This window comes from Etheostoma spectabile, chromosome 4 (assembly GCF_008692095.1).
Source record: "Etheostoma spectabile isolate EspeVRDwgs_2016 chromosome 4, UIUC_Espe_1.0, whole genome shotgun sequence".
Lineage (NCBI taxonomy): Eukaryota > Metazoa > Chordata > Actinopteri > Perciformes > Percidae > Etheostoma > Etheostoma spectabile.
Window position 1 is genome coordinate 18,347,104 of NC_045736.1, and position 15,835 is coordinate 18,362,938.

The 15,835-nt window shown below is 40.8% G+C and overlaps 1 protein-coding gene across 7 annotated transcripts in view; it reads left to right on the forward strand.

The window, feature by feature from the left end:
* Positions 1-15,835, forward strand: part of LOC116687772 (inositol 1,4,5-trisphosphate receptor type 1) — a 69,187-nt gene that overhangs the window by 16,894 nt on the left and 36,458 nt on the right. For 5 of the 7 annotated variants that reach the window (XM_032513374.1, XM_032513376.1, XM_032513378.1 and 2 more), the window contains 33 exons: positions 399-497; positions 1,213-1,296; positions 1,934-2,080; positions 2,331-2,426; positions 2,523-2,561; positions 4,155-4,309; positions 5,435-5,534; positions 5,895-6,055; positions 6,154-6,295; positions 6,486-6,644; positions 7,208-7,380; positions 8,052-8,171; positions 8,510-8,704; positions 8,866-9,117; positions 9,214-9,355; positions 9,458-9,611; positions 9,706-9,896; positions 10,023-10,155; positions 10,246-10,300; positions 10,390-10,555; positions 10,759-10,932; positions 11,048-11,122; positions 11,241-11,378; positions 11,478-11,603; positions 11,711-11,911; positions 12,002-12,253; positions 13,003-13,128; positions 13,230-13,358; positions 14,334-14,360; positions 14,715-14,835; positions 14,973-15,157; positions 15,243-15,391; positions 15,498-15,609. In XM_032513374.1, coding sequence (XP_032369265.1) covers positions 399-497; positions 1,213-1,296; positions 1,934-2,080; positions 2,331-2,426; positions 2,523-2,561; positions 4,155-4,309; positions 5,435-5,534; positions 5,895-6,055; positions 6,154-6,295; positions 6,486-6,644; positions 7,208-7,380; positions 8,052-8,171; positions 8,510-8,704; positions 8,866-9,117; positions 9,214-9,355; positions 9,458-9,611; positions 9,706-9,896; positions 10,023-10,155; positions 10,246-10,300; positions 10,390-10,555; positions 10,759-10,932; positions 11,048-11,122; positions 11,241-11,378; positions 11,478-11,603; positions 11,711-11,911; positions 12,002-12,253; positions 13,003-13,128; positions 13,230-13,358; positions 14,334-14,360; positions 14,715-14,835; positions 14,973-15,157; positions 15,243-15,391; positions 15,498-15,609 — 4,578 coding nt within the window. The remainder of the gene's footprint in view (positions 1-398; positions 498-1,212; positions 1,297-1,933; positions 2,081-2,330; positions 2,427-2,522; positions 2,562-4,154; positions 4,310-5,434; positions 5,535-5,894; positions 6,056-6,153; positions 6,296-6,485; positions 6,645-7,207; positions 7,381-8,051; positions 8,172-8,509; positions 8,705-8,865; positions 9,118-9,213; positions 9,356-9,457; positions 9,612-9,705; positions 9,897-10,022; positions 10,156-10,245; positions 10,301-10,389; positions 10,556-10,758; positions 10,933-11,047; positions 11,123-11,240; positions 11,379-11,477; positions 11,604-11,710; positions 11,912-12,001; positions 12,254-13,002; positions 13,129-13,229; positions 13,359-14,333; positions 14,361-14,714; positions 14,836-14,972; positions 15,158-15,242; positions 15,392-15,497; positions 15,610-15,835) is intronic. The other 2 variants (XM_032513377.1, XM_032513380.1) reach the window with 1 other exon arrangement.

Sequence of the window (15,835 nt, forward strand, 5' to 3'; positions counted from 1 at the left end):
TTGCCTGAGCTCATTACTATTCATGAGCTCGCCCAATTATACTGGGTAAAGGATACTGATAGCCAGGCTCTCATTAGCTAGCTGTTAGCCAATCAAAGTCAATCAGCTTAGCTCGTTGAATTTGAATGAGAACTGGCACAAATCGAGCTGAGTCTTCCTGTAGACTTTCTATACCACGCTAGAATGACTTGAACAAGGTAACCAAGTTATTTTTCCCACAAAAAATGTTAGTCCATGGTTGAACTTCCGACATTACCACAAAGTAATGAAATACGTGTGGCATGGCACCTTTAAATCACTCAAATCTAACTGCTTGCGCAGGATTACATTGCATAACCTTTTTTCCTCTATCTTTTACATTTTGTATTTTATTGTTTCTGCTTTGCGTGTGATTGCAGGTGGTAATCGGGGACAAAGTGGTCCTGAACCCAGTGAATGCTGGTCAGCCGCTCCATGCCAGCACACACCAGCTCGTGGATAATCCAGGATGCAATGAGGTTTGGCTGAGTTGCTGCAAATTATCTTCACCGCTTAGATGTTTCTGTGGCTAAATCTAATTATAGCTCATAACTGCTGCTTGGTTTTTAGCTGCCTGATGTGAAACACTACATCATTGTTTTCAAGTCCTTTACATTTAGCACAGTTAAGGACTGGGCTACAGCTGACACTGCATTTGGAAGGTCATCCTATTTCTCTCATAATACGAGACTGCTCTGACCTATTTAAAAACATTTTTATCAAAGTGAGACACTGTGGTGTCTTTTATTCCTTATTTATGCCTCTGCAAGCAGTTTAAAGATATGTGAAATAGTAAGAATGTAAGCACAAACCATTGATGTTTATGTCAGGAAGTGGCAACTCTTAAAGCAAGAAAATTGCACATTCTTCAATGTTGAATTACGGCTTTGTCTCTACAAGTACATGCAATAGACAAACATTTTATTTATTAAACTACTGTTTTTGCTACCTTGGCTGTGGCACGTGTAAACAGGAAGTTGACTTAATGTTTTATATAATAAAATTATTGTTTATTTAGACAAAATATTGATCTTTAGACACATTTTAAGGTGTTATTCCTCCCTTAAAAAATGCATCCATGAATTTTGCCTAACTAAACTATCCCTTTAACATTTGTAGTGTTGTTGCAGTTCTCCAACTGTGCAGGAGATTATACCTACAGTTGCGTCAAACTCTTGATTGTTTGTTTTCCAGGTGAACTCGGTCAACTGTAACACCAGCTGGAAGATCGTCTTGTTTATGAAATGGGGCGACAATCAGGAGATCATCTTAAAAGGGGTTTGTCTCACAGTAGCTACCAGGGAAAAATTTAAAAATGTATTTCTTAGTTATTTTTGTACAAAACACATTTATATCTAGTACAAAACATGGATATATAAACACACATACAATACATGAACAGTCAAGTCAGACAGTAGGGATACGTCTGCAAGTTTCTTTCAAAATGTATAAAACTCGCTTACATTTTTCTCAAGAAGGGTTGTATCATGTTGCTCATCAGAGCTGAGTGGGCTGCTGGTTTGTTTTTAGTTCAGTATTATCAGTGTACAGCATGTGCTTACAGATGAGATTTTGTTTCATTGGTTATTTAACAGCTCTACATTAGGGGCTTTAACAGGAAACAATAGCCAGGACTATAGTAGGTCTAGCTAAATGGCTTCTTTAAAATATTTGTCTAATGTGTTAATGTATTAAATTAATCTTGGGGCACTTCTGGAACATATAGAGGAGTGAAACTGTCCACATCGACTGTAAGCAAGGTCTACAGAGATCTTACATAGTTGTTTTTTCAAATAATCAGAATAGTTTCAGGTTTATTACAAGGAATGCATCTTGTGGAATTTGAAACAAATTTTGCTACGGGCACACAAGATTATATATTTCATTTGAGTAATTAGGGTCTCCCTCTTTCCAGGGCGACGTGGTACGGTTATTTCATGCCGAGCAGGAGAAATTCCTCACCTGTGATGATCACAGAAAAAAACAATATGTTTTTCTCCGCACTACTGGGCGACAGTCAGCTACCTCGGCAACCAGCAGCAAAGCTCTATGGGAGATAGAGGTGAGGAAGAATATTTTTAGAGTTTGGTTTTGCTGATTTTGGTATGTAGCATACTGTATAGTGTTAAGGTAAAGTTGTTGTTCTGTATGACGGCAGTAAACCTAAATATTTTAATCAGTCTTCTGCGGTTTTGGAGGGAAACCATAAATATGTTTACTTTACAGCATACCGGGTAATTCAGTCAACTGCATTGGTTAACTAAATTGTATGGATTGATGTAAGATTTAACTGCTGTGTGCTCTGGTATCAGGTTGTGCAGCATGATCCATGTCGAGGGGGGGCAGGCTACTGGAACAGCCTGTTCAGGTTCAAACACCTGGCCACTGGACACTACCTGGCTGCAGAGGTCAGTGCAGCACAGACACTGTGTAACTGTGATTAGAACAAGGCAAAATTGATAAAATCAAATACTGTTGATATATGTTCTATTGTGTTTTTGCAGATGAATCCAGAGTATGAAGAGGACTGCCTGGAGTCCTCAGTAAGTGAGCCACGCTGAAAGACTATATGTGTTTATAGTGGATAGCGTTTAGAGCATATTTCAACAACCACTAATACATTTTCATTGTTTGAAATGTGTCCATTATTGTCTAATCTTTACCCGACCTAACTTGTTGATATAATACTATGAAACAAGGAAATACGTGTTTCTTATTGGCTGGCAGGGACAACATTGTACATCAGGATACCTTAAGCCCAGTTCCACACAATGTTTATCAGCCGTTGAACAGCCAAGGTGTCAGTGAACTGCAAGTAACCATAGTAACTACATGTATTCTTTACACTATGTTACCAATTTACTCATTGGTGAAACTCACCTGACTTAAACTGCCTACAAACAAACTTAGGGAAACAAAACGTTTATTTGTTAGGGAAACAAACTTTTTTGCCAGGTTGTAAGGGTTGTGTAGCTGAGGAGGGTAGATGTCCCTTGAAATATGAAGGCTGTACAACTACTGTAGCAATTACTTTTTGCAGCAGTAGATGGCTAAATTATTTGCAGTGGGAGGTGGTATTTCATCTCAGTCACCAGCAGATGGCACCATTATACTGTGAATGCATTTTTCTTAAAAACTATACCCAAAGGAGCTGAAGAATGGCCAAGGTCACAGGCAAAAGATATAGCCCCTAATTTGTTCTGATGACTATTTTCATCATAGTTGAGCCTTAAAAAAAAAGACAGAAAACAGGACTCAACTAAGTAAACCAAGATATTTACAAATTGTGCCTGGTCTGGAAATTAATTTAAAGTGCCCGTTTTATTAAAATAAATCTTCCAGGAATTTGGGGTGTTATTTTGTGTCTCTGGTGCTTCCACACACATACAAACTTAGAAAAAAAACTATCCATGCTGTTTTGAGTAAGATACGGGTTTCTGAATGTCCTCTGCCTTCAGTCTCCGGGTGAGCTGCTCAAAATCTGCACGGCTTTCTACGTCACTAGCCGAGACAAAGTGGCTAACCGTAGCACATGCTAGCGCTAGCATGCTAGCTCGGTCTCAATGGCAAAACACTGCTACAACACACACTAGTTCACCAAAATCTACAAAAGAACTGCGTCCATGTCCCTGTTCTGCAGGAATTCTACAAGTGTGCCCTCGTTTTGAAGAAGTCTCCCAGCTAATCCTGCCTTGTACTGACCAAAGTCTAGCTGATGTTATCTTACCTAGCTACTGCACATGTGTGACTCCTAACAAAGATAGTATAGAAGGGAGATGTCTCACTCTGTAGCTTAAACAAGTGAGTTGTCTCACTCTGTAGCTAAAACAGAGACCCAAACACATAGGGTGAAAACAGGATCTGCAGCAATGTGCAGTATAACAAAAATATGGTGTTTTTTGAAAATGAAACCATGGAAACCTATTCTGGTACAACCTCAAAATACAATTATGAACCTGAAAATGAGCATAATATGGGCGCTTTAAAACTCGGACTGATTTTTTTTTTTTTTTTAATCCATTCTTAACGATCTTGAGACAGATGTGGCAGATCATCTCAGTTGCTGAAAAGAGAAATCTTTGTGTTTGGTGATGCTGACTCTTTCTATTCGTACTTGTTTTGACTTTTCCCTCCAGCTGGACTTGGAGCAAGAAGCCCTACGGGCCCGTTTGAGAAATGTCCAGGACAAAGTCATGTACACCCTTGTGTCTGTACCTGATGGAAATGACATCTCTTCCATATTTGAGCTGGACCCTACCACATTAAGAGGGGGAGACTCACTGGTACCCAGGTAGGTAGGCCGTAAGATTAAAGTGTTAAAGAGTTTTCAACCTGCCTAGACCGGTGTTACAGAGAACAGCATGGTCCTTTCCCTGGTGTGTCACTCTTTCCACTGAAACCCAAACAGGCACATTACAAGCCGGGGACTTCCACTGTATATTAAGTTGTCTTAATGTGTTTGCAGAACAATAAACCATGGAAAGAGGGTTACACACGTTTGTGAATGTGTTAATTTTAGAGTGTGTGTGACTTGCTGTGAATTGCTCACAATAAACAGTAAAGGTAGAGTTCTTCTTCATAGTGGTTACACATATAAGGATATCCACACTAACACACTTTTCTACCATGATCCTTGTTTTCTTGTGAACAGATCTGTTTGTGCTTGTTTTTGGGGAAGATGTATTTCTTTGGAGGTGATGCAGCAAGGTGTTTGTTTAACTTACATTATTTTACTGGAATTATTGTGAATTTCACTAGAATAGTTGAAGGAAGCTGTTGTTTGCAAACAGGTGTGATGTGTTCATGTGAACACAAAAATTCTATTTCATCTTTGACACAGTTACTTTTTAAGTGGATCAAATCACAAATCAAATAAAGACTTACATTTAAGCTTATAGAGATTATCTTCTAAAGTTCAAACATGACCTAGTGCAAAAATACAAGTATATCTAGCTTGTATTCTATATACATTGCTCATGTATATATACACTCACTGATGGACTGATCTGTTAATCTAGTTCAGGTTGACAGAGTTAGTTAGTTAGTTAGTAAGTTAGTTAGGGCACACAGTAGGGGCTCAGTGGTAGAGCGGTTGCCTGCCAATCGAGATGTTGGTGATCCCTGGCCCTGCAGTCCCATGTCAACATGGCAGCCACGGCCACAGTGTGTGAATGTGTGTGAATGGTGAATACTTCCTGTACTATATAAAAGCACTTAGAGTAGTCATTGAAACTAGAAAAGCACCATATAAGAACAGTCTGTTTACATTTACACATTTCAGGGATACCTAAACTGCTCATTGTTTGCTGTGTGTAATTTCATACATTACCTTTTCAAGTATCAGTATTTACCATCTAGCTTTTGTGCTCCAACAATAATGCAATCATCAATTAAAAATAGTAAAATGTGTTTTCAGAAACTCCTATGTGCGCCTCAGGCACCTGTGCACAAACACATGGGTTCACAGCACCAACCAACCAATTGACAAGGAGGAGGAAAAGCCTGTCATGCTGCGTGTGAGTGACAGTATATTTGCACTAATACTGGCACAACTGACTCTGTACATGATGCTAAATTTAAATTCTGTAAGGGTTTACGAGATTTTAGAAATAAAAATCTAAACTTTTCAGCTGCAATACCTTCTTTGCAACCCACTCCTCTCCTGCTTTAAAGTTATGCAAGTGTTTCGGAATTGAATTAAGTGCTGGACATGTTTGTTTCATAATGAATGTACAATTGTAGCTTTCATTATGGGTTTCTACTAAGGTATTTGGAAAAAGAATCGAACTTGGCCCAGAGACTAATTTAAAGTACTCAAAAATATCTCCTATTGCTCTTATTGATGAAAGATATGTACAATTGTTTTCTCATTCAAGATCGGCACCTCGTCCCTGAAAGAGGACAAAGAGGCTTTTGCAATTGTGCCTGTCTCCCCGGCTGAAGTGAGAGACCTTGACTTTGCCAACGATGCCAGTAAAGTGCTGGCCTCTATTGCTGGAAAGTTGGAAAAAGGAACCATCACACAGAATGAGAGGAGGTATAAAAGTCATAGCGATTCCAGATTGTGAATTTCTAACAGTAAACAAGGTAGTCGAGTGTTATTGCTTTGTTTCTCTCTTTTCTATGTACAATCAGAGCAGTAACCAAGCTTTTGGAGGATCTGGTGTTCTTTGTGGTGGATATTCCCAATAACGGACAGGATGTTCTTGAGATTATGGTCAACAAACCCAACAGGGAACGACAGAAACTCATGAGAGAACAGAATATTCTCAAACAGGTATTGCCTTACAGTTAAATGTAACATTATGAACACATTCTTTAGATTACATTTGCCATTGAACCCATAACCTCAAATCTTTCATAACTCAAAGTGGCACAGTTCTCAGGCCTGTTGTCTGTATCAGCTTGTTCTTTTGGCTTTAACGTCATTACGGTTACACTTTTCACAATCTTATCCCTGTATTCAGATCTTCAAGCTGCTGCAGGCTCCATTCACAGACAGTGGGGACGGTCCCATGCTGCGACTAGAGGAGCTGGCAGACCAGCGGCATGCCCCCTTTCGGCACATCTGCCGCCTATGTTACCGGGTTTTGCGTCACTCCCAGCAGGACTACCGCAAGAACCAGGTACAGTTTGTTAGACCTAGCCTGCTTTATTCGCAACGGCACTGTATAACATAGGTCTATGTGCTGCTGTAAAGGTGCATTCCAAATTCCCTTTATTACGTCTAATGGCAAGTGAAAGAGGCCTTTGCTCTGATATGATGATTTGTAACTGAATACCCTGTGCATTTTGCAAGTTCACCCGTCGTGCCCCTTTAGCAAATTGTCTGTTAATACAAATACAAAGAGCCACACAGTGATACGAGCTCAAATAACAAATGCTTGATAGTGAGGAATACAACATTCCTATTTCCCAAGAATAATCCATTTCTCTTAAACATATTTCAGTGTAATTGTTAGAGGGGTCATTTAATTAGGTTGTATAAGGAGGCAGTCTGGATCTTGTGAACGTACTTTGTTTTCCTGCACACAGATAAGGTAATGGATATAGACATAACAAGGTTATGCCTTATATTCCCTCTACAGAATGTAAAGAGATAAAGATGAAGGGGCTAGGTTTGTCACCGTGAGTGTATGTCGTCTTGTTTTGGTTTGTGTACGCTCAGACTACTGTCTCTGTCCCGCAGGAGTATATCGCTAAACAGTTTCGCTTCATGCAGAAACAGATTGGCTATGATGTTCTAGCTGAGGACACAATCACAGCTCTGCTCCATAACAACCGCAAGCTACTGGAAAAACACATTACTGCTGCAGAGATTGACACGTTTGTTAGCCTGGTCCGCAAGAACCGTGAGCCCAGGTTTGTGTATATGTCTGTCTGTATAGTATGCACACCACATCACTCAGTGATTTGTGTAGAAAGGCAGAATCAGAGATAAAATAATATGAAAGATAATGTGTTAATAAGCCTATTTTTTTATCCTGATTATAATCTGCATTTTCCGATCATACTGTATCCTCTATAAGTGTATGCACCCAATGAGTTCACCTAAACCCCACACGCAGAGTGTTCATACAACAGTGTAAACTCAAACAGCCAGCAGCTGACATAGTAAGTAAGGACATTGGACTTTTTTTTAACATACAACTTTTTAATGTATTGTAATGTCCCTTTACTGTTACAATACATGAGAACAGTGTACCTAAAGTAATGAAATTAAAGTGTGCTGGAACGTGTGGTCAGTGTACATTGGTACAATGGTTTTCTACAAGGATGTTATGCTTTTACATCCCTAGTGCATGAGTTGATTTTGTGTGTGTGTGTGTGTGTGTGTGTGTGTGTGGTGTGTGTGTGTGTGTGTGTGTGTGTGTGTGTGTGTGTGTGTGTGTGTGTGTGTGTGTGTGTGTGTGTGTGTGTGTGTGTGTGTGTGTGGTGTGTGTGTGTGGTGTGTGTGTGTGTGTGTGTGTGTGTGTGTGTGTGTGTGTGTGGTGTGTGTGTGTGTGTGTGTGTGTGTGTGTGTGTGTGTCCAGGTTCCTGGACTACCTATCAGACTTGTGTGTGTCAATGAATAAGTCCATCCCTGTGACACAGGAGCTCATCTGTAATGCAGTGCTGGATCCAGCTAATGCAGACATCCTCATAGAAACTAAGTGAGTACTCCCCCTTCTGCTTTTACCTTTTTGTCTTATGCTCCTCATGACAATGTGCACTAATTTGAAGTCATCACTTTGTACTCTAGAAAATAAATAAAAAATTGTTAATGAGAGCCCTAGTTGGACATATTATTAACTGATCCAATCTTAATGGCAGTACTATAGACTGTATAAAATTAGGGCAGTACAGATGTGTTTACTAGGTTTGTCCCATCCATTATATATTTTATTTATTTATTTTCTGAGGGTAACAGTAATGCCATTGGCAGTCATTGTATTCTAATCCTAAAATTTTTGTTGTAATCAAAATTTGTAATGGTTCAATCTTCCTGCAGACTTGTGCTGTCGAGGTTTGAGATTGAGGGAGTGTCGCTCGGTGAAAACTCTGTGGAGTCAGAGGAGGATGAGGAGGAGGTGTGGTTGTTCTGGAAAGACAGCAATAAAGAGATCCGCAGTAAAAGCATCAGGGAGCTTGCCCAAGATGCCAAGGAGGCCCAGAAGGAGGACCAGGAGGTGATCAGTTATTACAGGTATTTTCTTTATTTTCCATGTGGTTGTCTGGAAGAAAGGAGACATTGCTTGTACCCTATCAGACTTAAAAGCCGGGGCAGCAATATGGTAAAATAAACAACACAAAAAAGTATTTTGCTGTTTCAAATGTGAGTCTTACTGTGTCTATTTACTGATACAGATACCAGCTGAACCTGTTTGCCAGGATGTGTTTGGACCGCCAGTATCTGGCAATCAATAAGATCTCTGGCCAGCTGGATGTGGACCTGATTTTGCGATGCATGTCAGATGAAGACCTGCCCTATGATCTGCGGGCCTCCTTCTGCCGCATGATGCTGCACATGCATGTGGATCGTGATCCTCAGGAGCAGGTAACACCTGTGAAATACGCTCGACTGTGGTCCGAGATCCCCTCTGAGATTGCAATTGACGAGTGAGTACATGGACAAATGTAATGAAATGTTCATTGTAGAAAATGTTATGGGTTGTAGATTAATTTGTGTGATTTTTTTTTTGGGTTGTCTTGTAGTTATGACAATGATGGAACATCGAAAGATGAAATTAAGGAGCGATTCTGTCAGACTATGGAGTTTGTTGAGAACTACCTGAGAGACGTGGTGTGTCAGAGCTTCCCTTTTGCAGATAAAGAGAAGAACAAGCTCACCTTTGAGGTCAGTCTGGCACATTTTTTATATCTAACCAGACTCAAGTCATAGTAGTCACGTTTTGATGGCAAACCTCGCAAATTAATGTACTGTGTCTTCCATGTTTAGGTGGTGAATCTGGCCAGGAACTTGATATATTTTGGCTTCTACAACTTCAGTGACCTGCTGAGACTAACCAAGATCCTGCTGGCTATTTTAGACTGTGTCCATGTGAACACAGTTTTTCCTTTCAACAAGCTGGACAAAGAAGATGAGAGTAAAGGTGTGAACACCATGGTTGGTCAGTGGAGGACCAATTATTTAATGGACGTAAAGTTGATGTCTGTATGTGTGCATGTATGTGTGCTTGTTTCCAGGAAGTAATGTGATGAGGTCCATTCATGGCGTAGGAGAGCTGATGTCTCAAGTGGTCCTGAGAGGAGGGGGCTTCCTCCCCACGGCTTCAAACACCACCTCCAATGGAGACAAAGTCAAGACCCAGACTGAACCTGAGAAACAGGACATACTGGTCATGGACACCAAACTCAAGATCATTGAGATTCTGCAGGTGAAGGACCTGCAATAACCCATGCACACAGTACAGTAGATACCGTACACATACAGTCCCGCAATCCTCATTATTATAAGTATTCACATGAAAGCTTCATATAAAACTGATTGTCTTGCCCTTTAGTTCATCTTGAATGTCCGCCTGGACTACAGGATCTCCTGTCTGCTGTCTATCTTTAAGAGGGAGTTTGATGAGAGTAACTCCCAGAGTGAATTATCTGTAACTGGAGCAGTGGAGGCACCCAATAACATGCCAGGTCAGGGTAACATTCATTGCTACATTTTACAAAAAAAGTGGGGCCAATGAAATAGACTTTATTGGTTGCAAATATATTTCTTTGTTGCAGGGGCTTTGGACTTTGAGCACATAGAAGAGCAGGCAGAGGGGATATTTGGTGGAAGGTAATCCCAATTTAAATCAAATCAAATTCACACAATATATGAAAGAGGGTTTGTTTATATATTTGGGTGTGTGTTCTGTTTGTGTCTAGTGAAGAGAACACCCCATTGGACCTGGATGATCATGGTGGCCGTACCTTCCTGAGGGTCCTTCTCCACTTAACAATGCATGAATATCCTCCTCTGGTGTCCAGAGCCCTCCACTTGCTCTTTAGGCACTTCAGCCAAAGGCAGGAAGTCTTGCAGGCTTTTAAGCAGGTACTGTATACAGCTTACAGCCACAGCTAACAACAGAAGCAATGGAAGTCATACAACTGTAGCTAAAGTTTGTTGTGCAATTGATTCTTTTTTCTATTTTGACACATGCAAGCACACAAACACAAATGCATTTACAGTAACATGTGAATGTTGGATCAGCGTCATCTTTCCATTCTTCGGCTCTGTACTGTATATTGGGACAGGTCCAGCTGCTGGTCACCAGCCAAGATGTGGAAAATTATAAGCAAATAAAGTCAGACCTGGACCAGCTGCGCTCTATCGTAGAGAAGTCTGAGCTCTGGGTGTACAAGAGGCAAGGGCCAGACGAGGGCATGGATGCAGGAGAGGGGCTCTCCACTGAGCCAGAACATAAAAAGGTGCATTATATTGTACATCAAAATAACCACAAAGAAACAGTGAAAAGCCAGTTGCTATTAAGTGTCTGTACTAGAGTAATTCTCTAATGCATTTGGTCTCTGGTGTACTTTGTAGGGTGATTCAGGGGGTGCAGACAAACCAAAGAAAGCTGAAAGCACCAGCAGTTACAACTACAGGGTGGTAAAGGAGGTAACTCTCTCACTTCTAAGTTAACAAGCTCTTATCTGCTTATGTTGCAAATGGCAAAGCCCCAGACACCTTTTTTCACATACTTCACCCGCTCACATTTTCTTTCCTTCTTTATCAGATCCTGCTACGGCTCAGCAGGCTGTGTGTCCAAGAAGGTCTGTCAGGTAGGAAGAGCAAGAAACAGCAACAGAGACTGCTGAGGAACATGGGGGCTCATGCTGTCGTCCTTGAGCTCCTCCAGATCCCTTACGAGAAGGTATCAATAAATCAATCAATCACTTTTAGTGAAATGTTCAATGGCATGCTTTTTGTGCATGTGTAAAAAGTGGACAAAATTGGCCATTTTCCCCTCCAGGGAGAGGATTTGCGAATGCAGGATATCATGAAGCTAGCCCACCAGTTTCTACAGAATTTCTGCGCAGGAAACCAGCAGAACCAAGCCCTGCTGCACAAGCACATCAATCTTTTCCTCAACCCAGGGGTAAGCAGTCCTGCCAGATGACGCACTAAAAGATACCCACAGTGTTCCTATGCAAACAACCTAATTTTGTTCTGGTACTCTTTTTTTTTTTTTCTTCTTTTGTTCAGATTTTAGAAGCTATTACCATGCAGCATATCTTCATGAACAACTTCCAGCTTTGCAGTGAGATCAATGAGCGTGTTGTTCAGCACTTTGTCCACTGCATCGAAACACACGGCCGCAACGTCCAGTACCTCAAGTTCCTTCAGACTATCGTCAAAGCAGAGAATAAATTCATCAAAAAGTGTCAGGACATTGTCATGGCAGAGGTCATGCCTTGTTTTCACCTTTTATAATGTTTGAATTATGCTATACTATCTTGTGTTTGTCCTGATGTGTGTATTTGTTTCTTCCTACAGTTGGTAAATGCTGGCGAAGATGTTCTGGTCTTCTATAATGACCGGGCCTCCTTCCAGACACTGGTCCAGATGATGCGATCAGAGCGAGACCGCATGGATGAGAACAGTCCTCTGATGTACCACATACACTTGGTGGAGCTCTTGGCTGTCTGCACTGAGGGCAAAAACGTCTACACAGAAATAAAGTGTAACTCCTTGTTACCACTGGATGACATAGTGCGGGTGGTGATCCATGAGGACTGCATCCCTGAGGTGAGATACGCCTCAGACTGTGCCATGCTGTGGATTATATAGCAACTGTACGTGTAAAAAATAAGCCAGTTGAAGCAGACTCAAACAGCACTCTGTAAATACTAGTCTCGCTTTCCCAGACCCTCCTCCAAAGCGCTGCAGAGAAGGGTCTGGCTAGTCCTCACAACTTTCCAGGATGGGGAAAAAAAAGCATGCTGTGGTTTATTTCTTTTATACCAATTACAATCGTCATGGGCAGCGCTAAGCATCACATAGAGCCAAGATGAGGCTGCAAAATAGCCTCGGGAAGGAACTTGTTTTGGTGGAATATGTGTACTTTAAAAAAGTTGTTTTTAGTCGTGCAGCAGAAAACTCAGATTGGAAAGATAGTCTAGCTAGCTGTTGCAATTTACCCTGCAGAGATCTGAGGAGCAGTTAACCATAGTCCTCATAAATCCACAGAGTTTAAAATTCCGACACAATGAAGGCGGAAGGTAACAGACTTCCCGTAGGCAACAAAACAACCCCGGGAAGTGTAACGTCAGGGATATAGACTATGTAAATACAGGCAAAGGCTTACAGAACAATTCTCCTTGCATCTAAATCCTATGCTTTTTAATTATTCTGTGACCAGTGTTTAAAGTGTTGTGCATCAATGTTAAATAGTGTGATGATTTCTCCACTGGTATTATTTTGTTGTTTGCTGGTCAACCATCCTTGACTGGCACCACAAGTTTACATTAACCTTAATCATGATCATAATCTTTCAGGTGAAGATCGCCTATATCAACTTCCTAAACCATTGCTATGTGGACACTGAGGTGGAAATGAAGGAGATCTACACTTCTAACCACATGTGGAAACTCTTTGAGAACTTTCTGGTTGACATTTGTAGAGTAAGAAACACTGAAAGGCTCTATGGCAATTTTGTCAATTCCCTTAGAAAATGAGGATTGTTAAAATACAAGCAATTTTGTTGATGATTTGTTTCTTACAGGTGTGCAACAATACAAGTGACCGCAAGCACGCAGACGTCATTCTAGAGCGTTATGTGACGGAGACGGTCATGAGTATCGTAACAACTTTCTTCAGCTCGCCTTTCTCTGACCAGACCACCAGCCTGCAGGTATGTACTGTCTAAAGAGTTAGGAAACACTATCCCAAAAAAAGTAGCTTTAAAGTGCAGAGTGAATGTGACAACCAATCAAATATCAATCCAAAAGAAAAGATTTTTAAATGAGACAAGGATAATAAGTTTTTTTTAAATTTTTTGTTATTTGATTAAAGCAGGTTTATCAACAGCCACTGTGGGAACGTCAATCACATATGCAGAGTTACACATGTATATTGACAAAGACTGGTGTAATGTAAACCTGTTGCTATGGACTTTCCTTCACTCATACAGTATGTCTGAAATGTCCAGTGCACTCTCTTGTTAAAAGGTTATCTTTCTGGACCATACCCCTACCAATAAACTGTTGAGCTCATCTGAGACCCATTATGCAAGAGCTGGACCTTAAGATTACAACCCAACCAGCCACTGCAGTGGCCCTTAATTGGTCACATCAGTGTTTCCGTGGAGTTTCTCAGAATTTCTTTCTTCTGATTAACATTGCAAGTGGTGAAAGAGAATGAATGTTCCCCTTCTCATCCCATTCATTTGTGTTAATCAGAGTAATGTTAGTCATGGTCCTTCAGAGCTAATCAGACATAACAAAGTTAAGACCAGTCGGGATTGTGATTGCTGGCATCCTGTTGTGCTGATATATACAGAATTCCCCTTTTTACCAGCAAACTGGTGTAATTTCATAGAAATGGTCTTTTATTCACAAAATATATATTTTAAGTGTTCCTATTAATAACTTTGTGACCAGTCAAATAATAATACTTGTTGTCAACTCTGATGCAATCACAAAAGAAACATTTTGGGACTATCATCTCACACTGTGTACAAACAAGGTCACATGTACAAATTTAAGCTTTGCATTTTAGAGCACTTACCATGTCCCCAAGAATGACCGCTGAATGTATGTATTTGGAAGCCTGTCTGTGATGCAGCCGCGCTGTGTCATGTCTCCACTGATTGTATCCTCTGCTGCAGGCCTCTCTGTTGGGGAGAATATTGAAGGTATTTGTTCAATTCAGTGGGGAAAACACAGAGTTGGGTGTTTAAGATAGAAAGAGGAAAGTCTCCACCTTATTATTTATATATGTGTGAGTATTCAGAGAGGGAACTGATTTTGACGTGTGTGTGTGTGTGTGCGTGTGCGTGTGCGTGTGCGTGCGCGTGCGCGTGCGTGATTAAAAGGCAAATGGTCCAGCTATGGTCCAGCTTGTTGATGCTGTACTGTAGATTACAGATGGATAATTTAAATGTTGTTGAGGGACTTCTTTCTTTCTTTAAAGACTAGAGCAGTTAGTTCAGTCACAGTTAGATAAATATAATGATCTAAAGCCTTTTTTTCCATCATCTTCTTCTCAGACCAGGCAGCCAGTCTTTGTGCAGCTGTTGCAGGCAGTGTTCAGGGTCTACCATTGTAACTGGTTGGTCCCAGTCCAGAAGGGTTGCGTTGAGAACTGTATCAAGGTGCTTTCTGACGTTGGTAAGAACAAGATCCTCACATCAACGCCTGTCTCACAAAACCTTACTTTTAAAGTCTAAATCAGTCCATCATGAACAGTACTAGAGCTGATTTATCTTCACACGCTGCTTGTGTGCGTCTCTGTGTGTACCCACCAGCCAAAGGCAGAGCAATAGCCATTCCTGTGGACCTGGACAACCAGGTGAACAACCTGTTTGTGAAATCCAACAACATTGTCCAGAAGACAGCCATGAGCTGGAGACTTTCTGCTCGCAACGCTGCACGCAGAGACTCTGTGGTGTCCGCTTCACGGGACTACAGGAACATCATCGAAAGGCTGCAGGTACATTATTTGTGAGCATTCTTCCGCTTACTTATGGGTGTGGAATCGTTTAGTAAGTAAGGATGTTTCTTTGTCTGGACTGTAGGACATTGTGTCAGCTCTTGAAGACCGTCTGCGCCCGTTGGTCCAGGCTGAGTTGTCAGTTCTGGTAGACGTCCTGCATCGGCCCGAGCTGCTCTTCCCCGAAAACACAGACTCACGCAAGAAGTGTGAGAGCGGAGGTTTTATATGCAAGTAAGAACTGAAAATATCTTCTTTAGCTAAATATATTAATTTGGCGTAAGAGCATGTGCATTTATTATAAATGAGAATTACGAACTAATGTATTGTACATGTGCAGGCTGATCAAACACACCAAGCAGCTGCTAGAGGAAAATGAGGAAAGACTATGCATCAAAGTTCTTCAAACTCTGCGGGAGATGATGACAAAAGACCGTGGTTATGGAGAGAAGGTAGGAGAAGCTACAAGTCACAGATATGATGGGGTAATGTACCTTATGAGTATGGTATGGTTGTGCATACACTGTTTATTGTACTGTATATAATGCATAAATACAGTTGCAAAAAAAACTATTGAAATTTTGTCACTTTGATTTTCTTTTTCCAAATGTATTTTGATGCTGGTGCATACATATGTAGTATTTCTATTCAGAGACAGATATTAACTTTGCAGGAACT